The sequence below is a fragment of the Manis javanica genome, chromosome 8 (assembly GCF_040802235.1).
Source record: "Manis javanica isolate MJ-LG chromosome 8, MJ_LKY, whole genome shotgun sequence".
In the NCBI taxonomy this organism is placed as follows: Eukaryota; Metazoa; Chordata; class Mammalia; order Pholidota; family Manidae; genus Manis; species Manis javanica.
The window spans coordinates 93,103,725-93,120,295 of record NC_133163.1 but is presented as its reverse complement, the minus strand read 5'-3'; the positions used below and the strand labels follow the sequence as shown (position 1 = coordinate 93,120,295).

Genomic DNA, 16,571 nt, shown 5'->3' with positions numbered 1-16,571 from the left:
TCATGAAATGCCTACACACAGAATATAACTGGATATACAAGAAATTAGAAACACTGGTTGTGTTTAGGGAAGAGAACTACTTAGCTAAGTAGAAGGAAAACTATTGTACACTCTGTTACTTGAATTTTGTGCATATGACTTTATTATAAGAGAGTGAAAATGCTGCTGGGAAAGGTCTGTTATAACAAACCAAGGCCATATATGTTTGAGTAACAGTTATTTTCTTTCTCCTTTACTTGCCTTAAATCTATATCAAAGTAAATAGTAATAGTAAAAAAAGTTTGATCTATATCAAAATAAAAATTCCTTGTGGCTTTCTTTGTATGGGTAAAAATCAAAATGTTTATATGATTTTGGAATCATCACCAAAATTGTTCAAAGATTCTTCCTTTTGTCCTTTGAGATTAAATTGACCAGGTCAGCTTTACTGGCTGTCAGCTTCTTTATTTGAACTCACTTCCATAGAGTTTACTGAATCTAGGTTTATCCTGATTCTAAATAAATAGGATGCTGCTTTCCAAGTAGTTGCCAATACAGACCTGTGGTTTGCATTAAAAAAAAAAATCATGTACTAATTTAGTCAGTATTAATACAACAATGAATAAGATGAAGTTCTTTCTTTTATTGGGAGGACACAAAATACGAACAGGCAGATAAATATGTATAATATAGTGGGAAATGATGATAAGTATTACAAAGAAAAATAAAGCAGTTCATGGGAATAGAGAATGCAGGGGCCAGAGTGGATAATACATTTAGACAGATTGTCTCAGAAGGCTTCTCTGAGAGGAGACATTGATCAAAGAGACGCCAAAAAAAGAGATGGGGTTGAACTGTGCAGAGAGTTGAAGGAAGAGTATTCCTAAGCAGAAGGAACAGTAAATGGGAAAGGCTTTGCTCGACATAGTCAAAGAATAGGAAAGAGATGAGTGTGGCTGAGGCATAATGGGCAGGTGTAGTAGGCATAATGGGAGGCATAATGGGTGGTAGAAGAGAAGGTCCAAGTGGCAGCCAGGGCAGTGACGTAGGCCTTTATGCCACAATAAGGACTTTATATTTTATATCATGTGATAGTTTGACATTGGAGAAATCTGACTGCAAGAATGACTGAATCAGATTTATGTTTTAAGGATCACTGTGGCTTATTTGTATAGAGTGTAGAAATGAGTATAACAATGAAAAAGGTCTATTAACAGATTGAACAGGTAAGAATACTTATTAAATGTATTTTTATTCTCTTGCAGATTCTGCAGAAGGAGAGTACAGTGCACTCTGTAGCTATCTGTCTTTACCCACAAATTTATTTCTGCTTTTCCAGGAATATTGGGATACTGTAAGGCCCCTCCTCCAGAGGTACTATGGGGGGCAAAAAAGTATCATTGTTGGATTATTGTACAGTTTGGAAATTTAAATTAAAATTATTTGCTAAGCTTTTAGATTGATAGCATTGATTGAAGGGAGTAACACAAATACAGTAGATTCACACACTTAAGGAATTGGACCTAAGATCAGCAGCCATGGGCAGTTGGAATTTCTGCTTGTTCCACCAACACTACCATTCATTTTACTTCTCTCCCCACAGCTGCTGTCTCATCCAAGTTTTACATCAAGGGAGAAGGGGTGGTGGTCATGTCACAGCCATAAAGACACAAGTATCAGAATGTTAGAGGAGCATTGTGTATTTTCCTCAGTCCTCGCCCCCACTGCAACAAAGAATTGAAGGGCAGAGACACAGCAGTGAAGTAGAGTACATGTTTTATTTAAAGTTACTTAAAGAGAAAAAGTACAGCAGGCAACCTCAGGGAGGAGAGGTTTAAATTTTATTGAAAGAAAGTCTATGCACTTAGAAAGTGCGGGCGACCTCAGAGAGAGGAGCGCCCTGAAAAGTTGGGGGTTACCCCTTTTAAGGATTCTTCAGGAATGGGACTAAGGGCTGGGGGTGCAGACTTGTTAAGTGGTCTCTGAATATTTAAAATTAACTTAACACAAGGAATTTACTGCTCTGATTTCTCCCTGAGATAATGGACATCTTGGTCTGGGAGCTTGTCAAACAAGACTGCCTGCCCAGCCCCCAAGGTGGGCTGAGTTATTATCTGTTTGCTAAAGAGTAAGTTAAGAATCTTACTTCTTAACGTCCTGGGTGTTAAAATGCAATCTTATCTTTAAGATGGAATCCTTCCTGCCTTTTACTATGTTGTCTACGGCTGGGCCTGCATGCTAACTTAGTTGCCTAGGTTGCAAACTACTCGATTAGGGCCGAAGAAGAAAAAAACAGCATATAGGTCAAGTTAAAAAAAATAAGCTGAGCCTGCATGATTAACACAGTAAAGACATGGGCTATGCTGAGGTGCCCTCCTTTATCTGGGGAATATTCAAACATTCCAGGCCAAGTTGCTCCTGGCTTTTTGAGATTTAACTGATTAACTCTGAGTCTTTTTAGTGGGCCTTTTCCTGGCCTTGTTCTCTTTCCACCCTGCTCATATCTATTTTCCTGCCTAACAAGAAGAACCCAAAATGGCTGTATTAGAACAGTAGCATAGTTCACATGGTAGCACATCTCAGGAGGGTGACTGAGGAGGAAAAAAAGTCATTTGGTAGATCAAAAATATATCACTTAAATATCCCGGGGAGAAGCGTGTCTTTATTTCAACCCCATTACTTTTTGGCCTTCCTGATCACCCTACCCTCCTAATCTCCAGTCTCCTTACCCTATGTTTGCCGCCATCATTTTCCCTTTTTTTTTTTTTAAGATATAATTGACATATACCATCATTTTAGTAATCAATTCTTACTGTGTTATTCGTACTCTGTTTCCTCCATTAAAAATTCTGGCACCCAGTTCCATCATTTGTAGCAGGAAGGTTCCCACACATCCAACAAGTAGTCCTTCTATACCAACTGGGTGCCTACAGTTCAGCTCAATTCCCACACTCTGGACCTGAAGGCAGCATCAGATTCCACCTGTTAAGAGCTCAGCCCCACAGGACTAATCCACCCCCCCCACCCCCCCCCACCCCACACACACACACTAGGCAGACACCACAAATCTGGGTTGTTGTGCTTCTGATCTAGCACTTACAGGTCAGAGATTCCAGTAACACCCCTCCTCAGGTTCAGTTAGTTCACTTGAGTGGTTCACAGGACTCGGGAAACCAATTTTTCCCACTAGATTACCAGTTTATTACAAAGGATATAGCTCAGGAACTGCCAGATGGAAGAGATGCCTAGGGCAAGGTGTGGAGAAAGGGACCAGAACTTCCACACCCTCTCTAAAGTCATCACTCACCCAGCATCTCTGTATGCTCACCCACCCGGAAGCTCTCCAGACCCTGTAGTTTGGGATTTTGACGTTGGCTTCATTACGTGGGCATGATTGATTAAATCACTGGTCATTGGCGATTAATTCCATCTACAGCTCCTCTTCCCTCTCCCCACGTTGGAGGGTGGGGAGGGGCTGAATATTCCAACTTTCTAACCCTTTTGGGTTCTCCTGGCAACAGACCGTCCCTCCGGTGCACCTGAAAATTCCTCATTAACATAATGAGACACCTTTCCACTCTCTTCCCTTAGGAAAGCCAAGGGTGTTTGGAGCTCTGTGCCAGGAACTGGGTCAAAGACCAAACATTTATTTATTACATATGACAGTATCACACCCATGATTTCCTTTGGTCTTTTCAATTCTTCCTTTCTTTTTCTCCTTTTTCTTTAATAAATGTTTTTCCCTCCATTCCTACAGCAGGATTTATGTGAATGTCTGCCTGTCTGCTGCCATCTTTCTCTGTGCTCTGATCTCTTCTGCTAGGTTCTTTTCTGGGCTTCCTCGTTTCTCACAGTTGATAAAAATGAAACAAAATGGATACCGAAAGTCAGTATCATGTTTTGTGTTGAGTACAATCTCAGTAGGTTATACTAATTTTACTTCTGTATTCTTGGAGTCTGTAACATTTTGACCTTGCTATTCTAGGGTTAATGTTAAAAATTCAGACTTCAAAACAGAAAGTCCCTTGCCTTTTGCACCATTCCCTGCTTAGTCATGCCTGCTTACCTCAAAGCCTTTCCTCAACCTCCAGTCTAGTGCAGGGGACTGACCCCTGCAAGTCCTATTTTCCCGAGTCCCTTGTCAGTCGGTGTCTTTCTGCATTCCGCCTGTGGGGGGCACTGGTAGGACATTGGTGGGCAGGAGGATGAGAGAAGCTTGAGTGTTTAGGGCACCTCTCTGTCTGCCTGCCTGTGGGGGCATTTCTGGCAGTGTCTGTAGTTCTTCTCTGGCTCTAGTTCCAACCAAACAAGTCTACTATGGTTCCAGTATCCACTAGTGACCATAGTCCCTAAGGTCCAGTGATAGCACTGTGTCCTTTCTTCTGCTTCCTGCTATTGGCTAATCTTTCTTTGCTTCCTCATTTCTCACAAGGTATTCTGATCTCCAGTGTTGCCAAAAAATTAGCCTCTTTTGTCTTCCGGGCGGCTTTGCAGCCCTTTTATCACGTTCATTACCAATTCCTGGTATTAAATTCCCTCTTGTTGAAATGCTCAGAATGGTTTTTTTTTTTCTAAGGCATTGATTGATAAACTCTTTAAAAAGAATTATTAAAAGAGAGGAGAAAAATATATAAGACCCCAAAAGGAAGGGGAGAAAAGAAAGAGAAGAAAAGGGGCAAGAAGTAAGGTAAAAGAAGTCTAGCAGAAGGAACATAGAAGAGACAGACAGATTTGAAGAGAATGACTCGTCACTACTGCCTTGAAGTTATGCTGACCCATTTGCTTTCTCTTGGCTTCCATACAGGTGGTGTGCAGATCCTGCCTTACTAAACTGTTTGAAGCAAAAAAGCACCATAGTCAGGTTGGTTTTACTTCTCAATCCTGTTTCCACATCTACAGGTTGTATTTCTAAGTGGCTGGTTTGTTGAGCATGCTTTTTGGTTTGTCTTTTTCATTCTCACTCAGTACATTGTTTCCTACATTTCTGTTAGTTCTTTTCCAGAAGTTAGATTCTTCCTACAACTGATTTTTTTTTCTCTCCATGTTGCTGCCCTTTCCCTCTTAAATTCTTTGACAACACCAACTTCTCTTCTTAAGGCTAGTACATGCCTATTAAAAGGCACAGGAGGAGATAGCATTGTGGAGCTGCTGGTATATTAAAATCAGGGTAGTGACTATATTCCTATAAACCATTTTTTTCCTTCTGAGTAAAGTAGGATATAAATAGAGATTCCCTCTTCTCCCTTCTATTTATATATTTAGGGACTACCCCACAAAACTTTCTTCAGCCCTCCCATCTCGCTTAAATTATGGCTGAATCAGAAGCCACCAATTCAAATGCTACCTTCTCCCTGAAGGTTATCATGACGTTACTGTCCTATGTGTGGGCATGTGTACCTGCCAGCACAATAAACCTCCGAACAGGAAACCCAGCAAGGGAGGGCCAGAACTGCATGCTTATCTTCTTTGTATCTCCTCCGGGGACCCTGGTTTTTATTATGTACAGTGTCTCATTTTTATTCCAATTGAATTGCATCAATAAACAAGCAGAGGAATTGACCCCTTGCCTTAATTACTAACACCAATACCATTTTTCTATGACTGAAGCAAACATTGCAAGACAATATACATTTACCACCTTCTTTTCTCATCTTCTCTCACCCCTAGAACTCCTTTCACCTTCACTGTAAATGTACATATGTTGTCTACCCATTAACCCAACTTTAGTGATTTAGAGATTATGGGCCTAGCTCCTGTACTCAGATGCAGAAGTATTCACATCACCAAGAAAAAAAAAGATCTTAGAGAAGTTTAAAAGATGGGCATAACTGTTAATCTCGCACAATTTTTCCTTTATTTTGATTCCCCTTTGTGTCTTTTAGACATCTACTGTTTCCCCAGCATAGCACTAAAATAGTCTGGGAGAGTTCAAAGACATACCACATGCAGGTTTTGGTCATGGGTATTTACAGTCTAATTATGTATATAAATTCAAGGCATAAGATATGGAGTATACTGTTAATGCTATAGAAATTTAAAGAGGAAAGGATTCTTAATGCAAGGTTCGTTTTAGAGGAGATATATTTTGGCAGAACACAGAAGGAATTATAGAATTTAAATTGATTGGGGTTTAAAGACAGAATTCCTTGTTACTCAGATGACCATCCCCAAGGCATGTATGCGGAGCTTTTATTGTATTTAGCATGGTGAGAGTGAATAATAACATTTGCAAACATTTATCAAGTACTAAGTATATCTTACTGAGTCCTCAACAGCTCTGTGAGGTTCCTTGATACTGGTTTTCATATTTAACATTTCTTAAATCAGCATGAGTCCTTTATGTTTCTCACCCCCACCCCCAAAAATATGTTATTAAATTGATGATGTGCTTTATGACTAAGAGAGTAATATATTCATCCTCAGTTTATGGTCTAGGAAATAAAGGCTCAATGACTTTCTAGGTGTCAGAGAATTTAGCATCTGTAGCCAGATCTAATTTCAAAAGCCTGTGTTCTTAACTGCTACTTTATGTTACCTTCCTAGACAGTATATTCTAGCTAGAGCAGTTTAGGAAATAATGGAAGTTGAGTTTGGAAAGGAAGCCAAATGATCAAAGATTTGGAATTCTAGGCTGAGGAGTTCAGATTTAATCAAGTCAATAGTGGGAATTACTGTGGACTGCAAGTATGGAGTCTTTTTTAAAGATATTCTTCTTTATATTATTTGGTCAATTTTTGATGTGGGCTTATTTACTCATAAATAAAATTGCCTTTTAAATTATATTCTAGGTACCCTAGAAAAAGAAATAGTTTGATAGAGCTTCCTGATGACTATAGCTGTCTCCTAAATCAAGCTTCTCATTTCAGGTAAGTAGAAATATATATTTAAAAGTGTTTTGAACTTGCAATTAGCATATACAACTGCTAGCAAGCTTTTAAAAAGTGACTACCGAGCATCCTGTATGACAGTGATTATCAATCTTTCTTTTTTAATTGAAAACCACAAAGCATACAATTAACCATGATGAAGTATACAATTCAGTGGCATTTAGTGTATTCACAATGTTGTCCAACCACCTCTTTCTAGTTTTTCATCACCCTAGAGTGTCCACTAGTCACTCTCCATTCCCCTTTCCTAATCCCCTGGTAACTAATAATCTGCTTTATGTCTCTGGAGATTTGCCTATTCTAGATATATCATATAAAAAGAAATAATACAAAATATGTCTGGCTTCATTCACTTAACTATTTTCAGGGTTCATCCATTCCTTTCTTGGCTAAATAATTTTTCTTTGTATGTATATAGCAGAGTTTGTTTATCCATCCATCCATTAATTGGCATGTAGGTTGTTTCCCACTTTTGACTATTATGAGTAATGCTACTATAAACATTCATGGACAGGTTTCTGTGTGGATATATATTTTTATCTATTTTCTTTATATATACCTAGGAGTGGAATTGCTTAGTCATTATGATAATCCTATGTTTAACTTTTTGAGGAACCACTGAACTGTTTTCCACAATGGCTGTACTATTTTATATTCCCACCAGCAATGTACAAGGGCTCCTCTCTCTCCATATCCTCAGCAACACTTGTTCATTTCTGGTTTTTTAATTAAAGCTGTCCTAGTGGATGTAAAATGGTATAGTCCATTGTGGTTTGATACACATTTCTGTAATGAATAATAAAGTAAACATCTTTTCATGTGCTTATTGGACATTTGTATATGTTCTTAGGAGAAATGTCTGTTCAAGTTTTGCCCATTTTGTAATTGGACTGTCTTTTTTGTTGTTGACTTACAAGAGTTTTTTATATTGTAGAGGAGGAAAACTTTTCCCTTCTTCCCTTCTAGGTTATTTGGCTGGTCTAATAGTTAAATTGTCATAAGACCAGGTTAACAGGGGAAAAACAAATTAAATTTTGTATGTCAGGCGCTCATAAGACATATGAGACTTAAAGAAGTGACCAAAGCAGGCTGCTTTTCTACCTTACTGACAAAAAAACAATTACTTGTGGAGATTTGATAAAACAAAGAGGTTTGGACTAGGGGCAGCAAGTTAATGAAGTAACAAAGATAGTTTGTACAGCCTTCTCAGCCATGAAATGCCTATCTCTGGCAGTAAGGATTCTTCCTACCTTCCTTGATAGGAAAGATACCTTCACATGGGAAATTTATTTCCTGCTTTCAGGGGGGCAAAGGAGGTTCAGAAGGTCCTTCTTGCACCTGCTGTTTCTTATTTAATGTATTCAATTTAATTTGAATTAAAAATAGCATATATTAACTGTTTCTTCCCAATTCTATCTCCTTTCTTCAAGTTGTTGAAATCACAGATTACATTTATATATATTGTGTGCCTGTTAACATAGATTTGTAATCATTGTTTTGTGCATTTGCCTTTTAAATCATATAGGAAACAAAAAATAGAGTTATGTATAAAAAATTACAGTATTAGTAGCTTTTATACTTAATGTATGTAGTTACCTTTACCAGTTATCTATATTTTTTCATATGGCTTAATGTTACCATTAGAGTTCTTTTGTTTCAGCTTGAAGGGCTCCCTTTAGCATTTCTTATAGGACAGGCCTGATAGTGTTGAACTTCCTTAGTGTTGGTTTATCTGGGAATGTCTTGATTTCTCCTTTATATTCAAAGGATAGTTTTGCCAGATACAGAATTTTTGGTTGACAGCTTTTTTCTTTGAGCACTTTAAACACATCATCCCACAGCCTTCTAGCCTCCATGGTTTCTGATAAGAAATTAGAAGTCAAATTAAACACTACTCTCACTACTCTAAAACTGTGTTTCTCAAACTTTCTTTTATATTCCTCTTCCCTTTCACTGATCACTTTCAAATAAAAAAAATACTGGATGATAAATACTGATGGGAAGCAAAATAAACAAGTTACATTATACTCATTACTAGCACCATGTATGAATTACCTATCAGTTACTTTTATAAGAGGACAATATGATCTTAAACACATGATTCTATATGATAAAATACTGCCTTATAACATTAACAATAGTCATTTTACCCTTACCTTGCTATAATATGGTGTTATTTGTTTAGCATAAATTCATGAGCTATGCATCACTAGTAAGGTGTCACTGGATAGAGAAACCATATCTCTTCTTACCTGCCTTGGCCATTGATAGGTGAATATTTCATTTTTTTTTTTTTTTTGAGAGGGCATCTCTCATATTTATTGATCAAATGGTTGTTAACAATAAAATTCAGTATAGGGGGGTAAACGCTCAATGTACAATCATTAATCCATCTCAAGCCTAATTCTCGTCAGTCTCCAATCTTCTGAAGCATAACGAACAAGTTCTTACATGGTGAACGAATTCTTACATAGTGAATAAATTCTTACATGGTGAACAGTACAAGGGCATTCATCACAGAAACTTTTGGGTTCTGATCATGCATTATGACCTGTAAACAATCAGGTCAAATATGAATATTCGTTTGATTTTTGTACTTGATTTATATGTTGATCCCAGATTTCTCCTATTATTATTATTATTTTTATTTTTAATAAAATGCTGAAGTGGTAGGTAGATGCAAGATAAAGGTAGAAAACATAGTTTAGTGCTGTAAGAGGGCAAATGTAGATGATCAGATGATCAGGTGTGTGCCTATGGACTAAGTATTAATCCAGGCTAGACAAGGGCAGCAAGACATCCACGGATGCAGAAGATTTCTCTCAAAGCAGGGGGGGTGAGGTTCTGAGCCTCACCTCTGTTGATCCCCAAATTCTCACCTGATGGCCCCCCTGCGACTGTGCCTGTCTTAGGTTGTTCCTCCCTTGAGGAATCTTACCCGTCTCTGGCTAACCAGTCATCTTCCGGGGCCATACAGGGAAATGTAAAGTTGGTAAGTGAGAGAGAAGCCATATTGTTTGAAAAGGTTAGCTTTTTACTTCTTTGCAGATTTATGCCCTGTGGCTTCTATGCCCAGCACTTGTCTCGAGGTATCTTTACCACCTGGAGGAATTATGATACTCGGTAAATTCGATATGAGGCACGAATTCTATTTAAGGGTTGTAATTAGGAAGGAAGAAGAAAAGCTATAGAGGTAGCATATGAAGGAAACATGGGAAGATTGATTATTTCTTTGACATATCTTCTTGTATAGTACCTTAAGTATGTATAGGTTTTAAACTACTAATTTGCACACACATATAAACATAATAGGAATACGGTGACATAAACAAAGCAAATCTATAATTACCATCCATCTCCAGTGAAGCCAAGAAAACCATTTAGGCACCCTAAGCATTTGTGAAAATTTATCTATGATATGATGGATATTGTCCAACTGTACTTGAACCATCAGACAAATTAAAGCAGCCCATTTCTGGGATCTGTTCACATCCCATATGTTCTTTTAACCATAGATAGTCTATAGTCATGAGATTTTGGAGTGCTACAACTTGCACCCCTCCCAACTCCTGGTTGAGTTCCAACAGTACAGATCCGGTCAAATTCGTTGTCTCACTGCATGCACATGCCAGCCTAGACATCTCCCTCCTCATTCCTATGGCAAGTCCAGGAGACGGTGGGCTGGATGCAGCCACAACCGCAGCATAGTCCGGATCCCTGTGGAGGCTTTTTGATGATCATCCCCCGGCACAAGTCCTCCAGAGAGTGCTGATGCCGGAAGCTCCTCCTCATATCATATCTTAGTTCATTTTCTGGGTATCCAAGCTAGGCCTTGATCTTCTGCATAGAAACAAACAGACCCTTTGCCCACACTTTGACATGCCCTCTATACCATTGTGCAGAACTCATTGGAGGTCAGCACACAGTAACTGCTTTTTTTTTTTTTTATTAAGAGAAAGGAATATTATCAGAAAAGAGTACCTCCATAGCTGATCATCTGACACCTTTTAAGTGATCAACATTAAGGATATTTAAAGCATGCATTGATCTTTGATTTACCAATAGTTTTATCCTATCAAGGAGTAATCCCCCTTTTCTTTCTTTCTGTCTTTCTTTTTTTTTTTAATTTAATTTTTAATCTACACTTACATGAAGAATACTATGTATACTATGCTCTCCCCTATATCAGGTCCCCCCTAACAATCACATTACAGTTACTGTCCATCAGCTTAGCAAAATGTTGTAGAGTCACTACTTGTCCTCTCTGTGTTGTGCAGCCCACCCTCCCCTTTCTCCCTCCCGCCCATGTATGCTAATCTTAATACCCCCCTTCTTCTTCCCTCCCCCTTATCCCTCCCTGCCCACCCATCCTCCCCAGTTCCTTTCCCTTTGGTACCTGTTAGTCAATTTTTGGGTTCTGTAATTCCGCTGCTGTTTTGTTCCTTCAGTTTTTCCTTTGTTCCTATACTCCTCAGATGAGTGAAATCATTTGGTATTTCTCTTTCTCCGCTTGGCTTATTTCACTGAGCATAATACTCTCCAGCTCCATCCATGTTGCTTCAAATGGTTGGATTTTTCCACTTCTTATGGCTAAGTAGTATTCCATTGTGTATATGTACCGCATCTTCTTTATCCATTCATCTACCGATGGACATTTAGGTTGCTTCCAATTCTTGGCTATTGTAAATAGTGCTGCGATAAACATAGGGGTGCATTTGTCTTTCTCAAACTTGATTGCTGCGTTCTTAGGGTAAATTCCTAGGAGTGGAATTCCTGGGTCAAATGGTAGGTCTGTTTTGAGCATTTTGATGAACCTCCATACTGCTTTCCACGATGGTTGAACTAATTTACATTCCCACCAGCAGTGTAGGAGGGTTCCCCTTTCTCCACAGCCTCGCCAACATTTGTTGTTGTTTGTCTTTTGGATGGCAGCTATCCTTACTGCTGTGAGGTGATACCTCATTGTAGTTTTAATTTGCATTTCTCTGATAATTAGCGATGTGGAGCATCTTTTCATGTGTCTCTTGGCCATCTGTATTTCTTTTTTGGAGAACTGTCTGTTCAGTTCCTCTGCCCATTTTTTAATTGGGTTATTTGTTTTTTGTTTGTTGAGGCATGTGAGCTCTTTATATATTCTGGACGTCAAGCCTTTATCGGATCTGTCATTTTCAAATATATTCTCCCATACTGTAGGATTCCTTTTTGTTCTATTGATGGTGTCTTTCGCTGTACAGAAGCTTTTCAGCTTAATGTAGTCCCACTTGCTCATTTTTGCTGTTGTTTTCCTTGCCCGGGGAGATATGTTCAAGAAGAGGTCACTCATGTTTATGTCTAAGAGGTTTTTGCCTATGTTTTTTTCCAAGCGTTTAATGGTTTCATGACTTACATTCAGGTCTTTGATCCATTTTGAGTTTACCTTTGTATATGGGGTTAGACAATGGTCCAGTTTCATTCTCCTACATGTAGCTGTCCAGTTTTGCCAGCACCATCTGTTGAAGAGACTGTCATTTCCCCATTGTATGTCCATGGCTCCTTTATCAAATATTAATTGACCATATATGTTTGGGTTAATTTCTGGGGTCTCTAATCTGTTCCACTGGTCTGTGGCTCTGTTCTTGTGCCAGTACCAAATTGTCTTGATTACTATGGCTTTGTAGTAGAGCTTGAAGTTGGGGAGTGAGATCCCCCCTACTTTATTCTTCTTTTTCAGGATTGCTTTGGCTATTCGGGGTCTTTGGTGTTTCCATATGAATTTTTGAATTATTTGTTCCAGTTCATTGAAGAATGTTGCTGGTAATTTGAGAGGGATTGCATCAAATCTGTATATTGCTTTGGGCAGGATGGCCATTTTGACGATATTAATTCTTCCTAGCCATGAGCATGGGATGAGTTTCCATTTATTAGTGTCCCCTTTAATTTCTCTTAAGAGTGACTTGTAGTTTTCAGAGTATAAGTCTTTCACTTCTTTGGTTAGGTTTATTCCTAGGTATTTTATTCTTTTTGATGCAATGGTGAATGGAATTGTTTTCCTGATTTCTCTTTCTATTGATTCGTTGTTAGTGTATAGGAAAGCTACAGATTTCTGTGTGTTAATTTTGTGTCCTGCAACTTTGCTGTATTCCGATACCAGTTCTAGTAGTTTTGGAGTGGAGTCTTTAGGGTTTTTTATGTACAGTATCATATCATCTGCAAATAGTGACAGTTTAACTTCTTGTTTACCAATCTGGATTCCTTGTATTTCTTTGTTTTGTCTGATTGCCGTGGCTAGGACCTCCAGTACTATGTTAAATAACAGTGGGGAGAGTGGGCATCCCTGTCTGGTTCCCGATCTCAGAGAAAATGCTTTCAGCTTCTCTCTGTTCAGTATAATGCTGGCTGTGGGTTTATCATATATGGCCTTTATTATGTTGAGGTACTTGCCCTCTATTCCCATTTTGCTGAGAGTTTTTATCATGAATGGATGTTGAATTTTGTCAAATGCTTTTTCAGCATCTATGGAGATGATCATGTGGTTTTTGTCTTTCTTTTTGTTGATGTGGTGGATGATGTTGATGGATTTTCGAATGTTGTACCATCCTTGCATCCCTGGGATGAACCCCACTTGGTCATGGTGTATGATCCTTTTGATATACTGTTGGATTCTGTTTGCTAATATTTTATTGAGTATTTTTGCATCTACATTCATCAGGGATATTGGTCTGTAATTTTCTTTTTTGGTGGTGTCTTTGCCTGGTTTTGGTATTAGGGTGATGTTGGCCTCATAGAATGAGTTTGGGAGTATTCCCTCTTCTTCTATTTTGTGGAACACTTTAAGGAGAATGGGTATTATGTCGTCTCTGTGTGTCTGATAAAATTCCGAGGTAAATCCGTCTGGCCCCGGGGTTTTGTTCTTGGGTAGTTTTTTGATTACCGTTTCAATTTCTTTGCTCGTAATTGGTTTGTTTAACTTTTGTGGTTCTTCCTTGGTCAGTCTTGGGAGGTTGTATTTTTCTAGGAAGTTGTCCATTTCTTCTAGGTTTTCCAGCTTGTTGGCATATAGGTTTTCATAGTAGTCTTTAATAATTCTTTGTATTTCTGTGGAGTCTGTCGTGATTTTTCCATTCTCATTTCTGATTATGTTGATTTGTGTTCACTCTCTTTTTCTCTTAATAAGTTGGGCTAGAGGCTTATCTATTTTGTTTATTTTCTCGAAGCACCAACTCTTGGTTTCGTTGATTTTTACTATTGTTTTATTCTTCTCAATTTTGTTTATTTCTTCTCTGATCTTTATTATGTCCCTCCTGCTGCTGACTTTAGGCCTCATTTGTTCTTCTTTTTCCAGTTTTGATAATTGTGATGTTAGACTATTCATTTGGGATTGTTCTTCCTTCTTCAAGTGTGCCTGGATTGCTATATACTTTCCTCTTAAGACTGCTTTTGCTGCGTCCCACAGAAGTTTGGGCTTAGTGTTGTTGTTGTCATTTGTTTCTATTTATTCCTTGATCTCTATTTTGATTTGTTCATTGATCCATTGATTATTTAGTAGCATGTTGTTAAGCCTCCATGTGTTTGTGAGCCTTTTTGTTTTCTTTGTAGAATTTATTTCTACTTTCATACCTTTGTTGTCTGAAAAATTGTTTGGTAGAATTTCAATATTTTGGAATTTACTGAGGCTCTTTTTGTGAGCTAGTATGTGGTCTATTCTGGAGAATGTTCCATGTGCACTTGAGAAGAATGTATATCCTGTTGCTTTTGGATGTAGAGTTCTATAGATGTCTATTAGGTCCATCTGTTCTAGTGTGTTGTTCAGTGCCTGTGTGTCTTTACTTATTTTCTGCCCGGTGGATCTATCCTTTGGGGTGAGTGGTGTGTTGAAGTCTCCTACAATGAATGCATTGCAGTTTATTTCCCTCTTTAGTTCTGTTAGTATTTGCTTCACATATGCTGGTGCTCCTGTATTGGGTGCATATATATATTTAGAATGGTTATATCCTCTTGTTGGACTGAGCCCTTTATCATTATGTAGTATCCTTCTTTATCTCTTGTTACTTTCTTTCTTTTGAAGTCTATTTTGTCTGATATTAGTACTGCAACCCCTGCTTTCTTCTCACTGTTGTTTGCCTGAAATATGTTTTTCCATCCCTTGACTTTTAGTCTATGCTTATCTTTGGGTTTAAGGTGAGTTTCTTGTAAGCAGCATATAGATGGGTCTTGCTTTTTTATCCATTCTATTACTCTATGTCTTTTGATTGGTGCATTAAGTCCATTTACATTTAGGGTGACTATTGAGAGATATGTACTTATTGCCATTGTAGGCTTTAGATTCGTGGTTACCAAAGGTTCAAGGTTAGCTTCTTTAGTATCTTACTGCCTAACTTAGCTCGCTTATTGAGCTGTTATATACACTGTCTGGAGATTCTTTTCTTCTCTCCCTTCTTATTTCTCCTCCTCCATTCTTCATATGTTGTGTGTTTTGTTCTGTGCTCTTTTTAGGGGTACTCCCATCTAGAGCAGTCCCTGTAGGATGCCCTGTAGAGGTGGTTTGTGGGAAGCAAATTCCCTCAGCTTTTGCTTGTCTGGGAATTGTTTAATCCCGCCATCATATTTAAATGATAGTCGTGCTGGATACAGTATCCTTGGTTCAAGGCCCTTCTGTTTCATTGCATTAAGTATATCATGCCATTCTCTTCTGGCCTGTAGGGTTTCTGTCGAGAAGTCTGATGTTAGCCTGATGGGCTTTCCTTTATAGGTGACCTTTTTCTCTCTAGCTGCCTTTAAAACTCTTTCCTTGTCCTTGGTCCTTGCCATTTTAATTACTATGTGTCTTGGTGTTGTCCTCCTTGGATCCTTTCTGTTGGGAGTTCTGTGTAATTCCATGGTCTGTTCGATTATTTCCTCCCCCAGTTTGGGGAAGTTTTCAGCAATTATTTCTTCAAAGAGACTTTCTATCCCTTTTCCTGTTCCTTCTTCTTCTGGTATCCCTATAATACGAATATTATTCCTTTTGACTTGGTCACATATTTCTCTTAGTGTTGTTTCATTCCTGGAGATCCTTTTATCTCTCTCTATGTCAGCTTCTATACGTTCCTGTTCTCTGGCTTCTATTCCTTCAATGGCCTCTTGCATCTTATCCATTCTGCTTATAAATCCTTCCAGGAATTGTTTCACTTCTGTGATCTCCTTCCTGACATCTGTGATCTCCTTCCGGACTTCATCCCACTGCTCTTGCATTTTTCTCTGCATCTCATCCCACTGCTCTTGCATTTTTCTCTGCATCTCATCCCATTGCTCTTGCATTTTTCTCTGCATCTCTGTCAGCATGTTCATGATTTTTATTTTGAATTCTTTTTCAGGAGGACTAGTTAGGTCTGTCTCCCTCTCAGGTGTTGTCTCTGTGATCTTTGTCTGCCTGTAGTTTTGCCTTTTCATGGTGATAGAGATAGTTTGCAGAGCTGGTACAAGTGACCGCTGGAAGAGCTTCCCTTCTTGTTGGTTTGTGGCCTTCTCCTGGGAGAATAGCGACCTCTAGTGGGTTGTGCTGGGCAGCTGTGCGCAGACAGGGTTTCTGCTTCCTGCCCAGTTGCTATGGGGTTTATCTCCGCTGTTGCTGTGGGCTTGGCCTGGCTGGGGCTGTTCCTCCAAAATGGTGGAGCCCCGTTGGAGGGGGAGCGGCCGGGAGGCTATTTATCTCCGTTAGTTGCCTCTGTGCCCCCGCTGCCCAGGGGG

The 16,571-nt window shown here is 38.8% G+C and overlaps 1 protein-coding gene across 1 annotated transcript in view; it reads left to right on the top strand.

The window, feature by feature from the left end:
• UBR1 (ubiquitin protein ligase E3 component n-recognin 1) overlaps positions 1 to 16,571 on the top strand; it is a 204,117-nt gene that overhangs the window by 178,562 nt on the left and 8,984 nt on the right. The window contains exons 42-44 of the mRNA XM_037018909.2: positions 1,245 to 1,353; positions 4,784 to 4,840; positions 6,768 to 6,845. Coding sequence (XP_036874804.2) covers positions 1,245 to 1,353; positions 4,784 to 4,840; positions 6,768 to 6,845 — 244 coding nt within the window. The remainder of the gene's footprint in view (positions 1 to 1,244; positions 1,354 to 4,783; positions 4,841 to 6,767; positions 6,846 to 16,571) is intronic.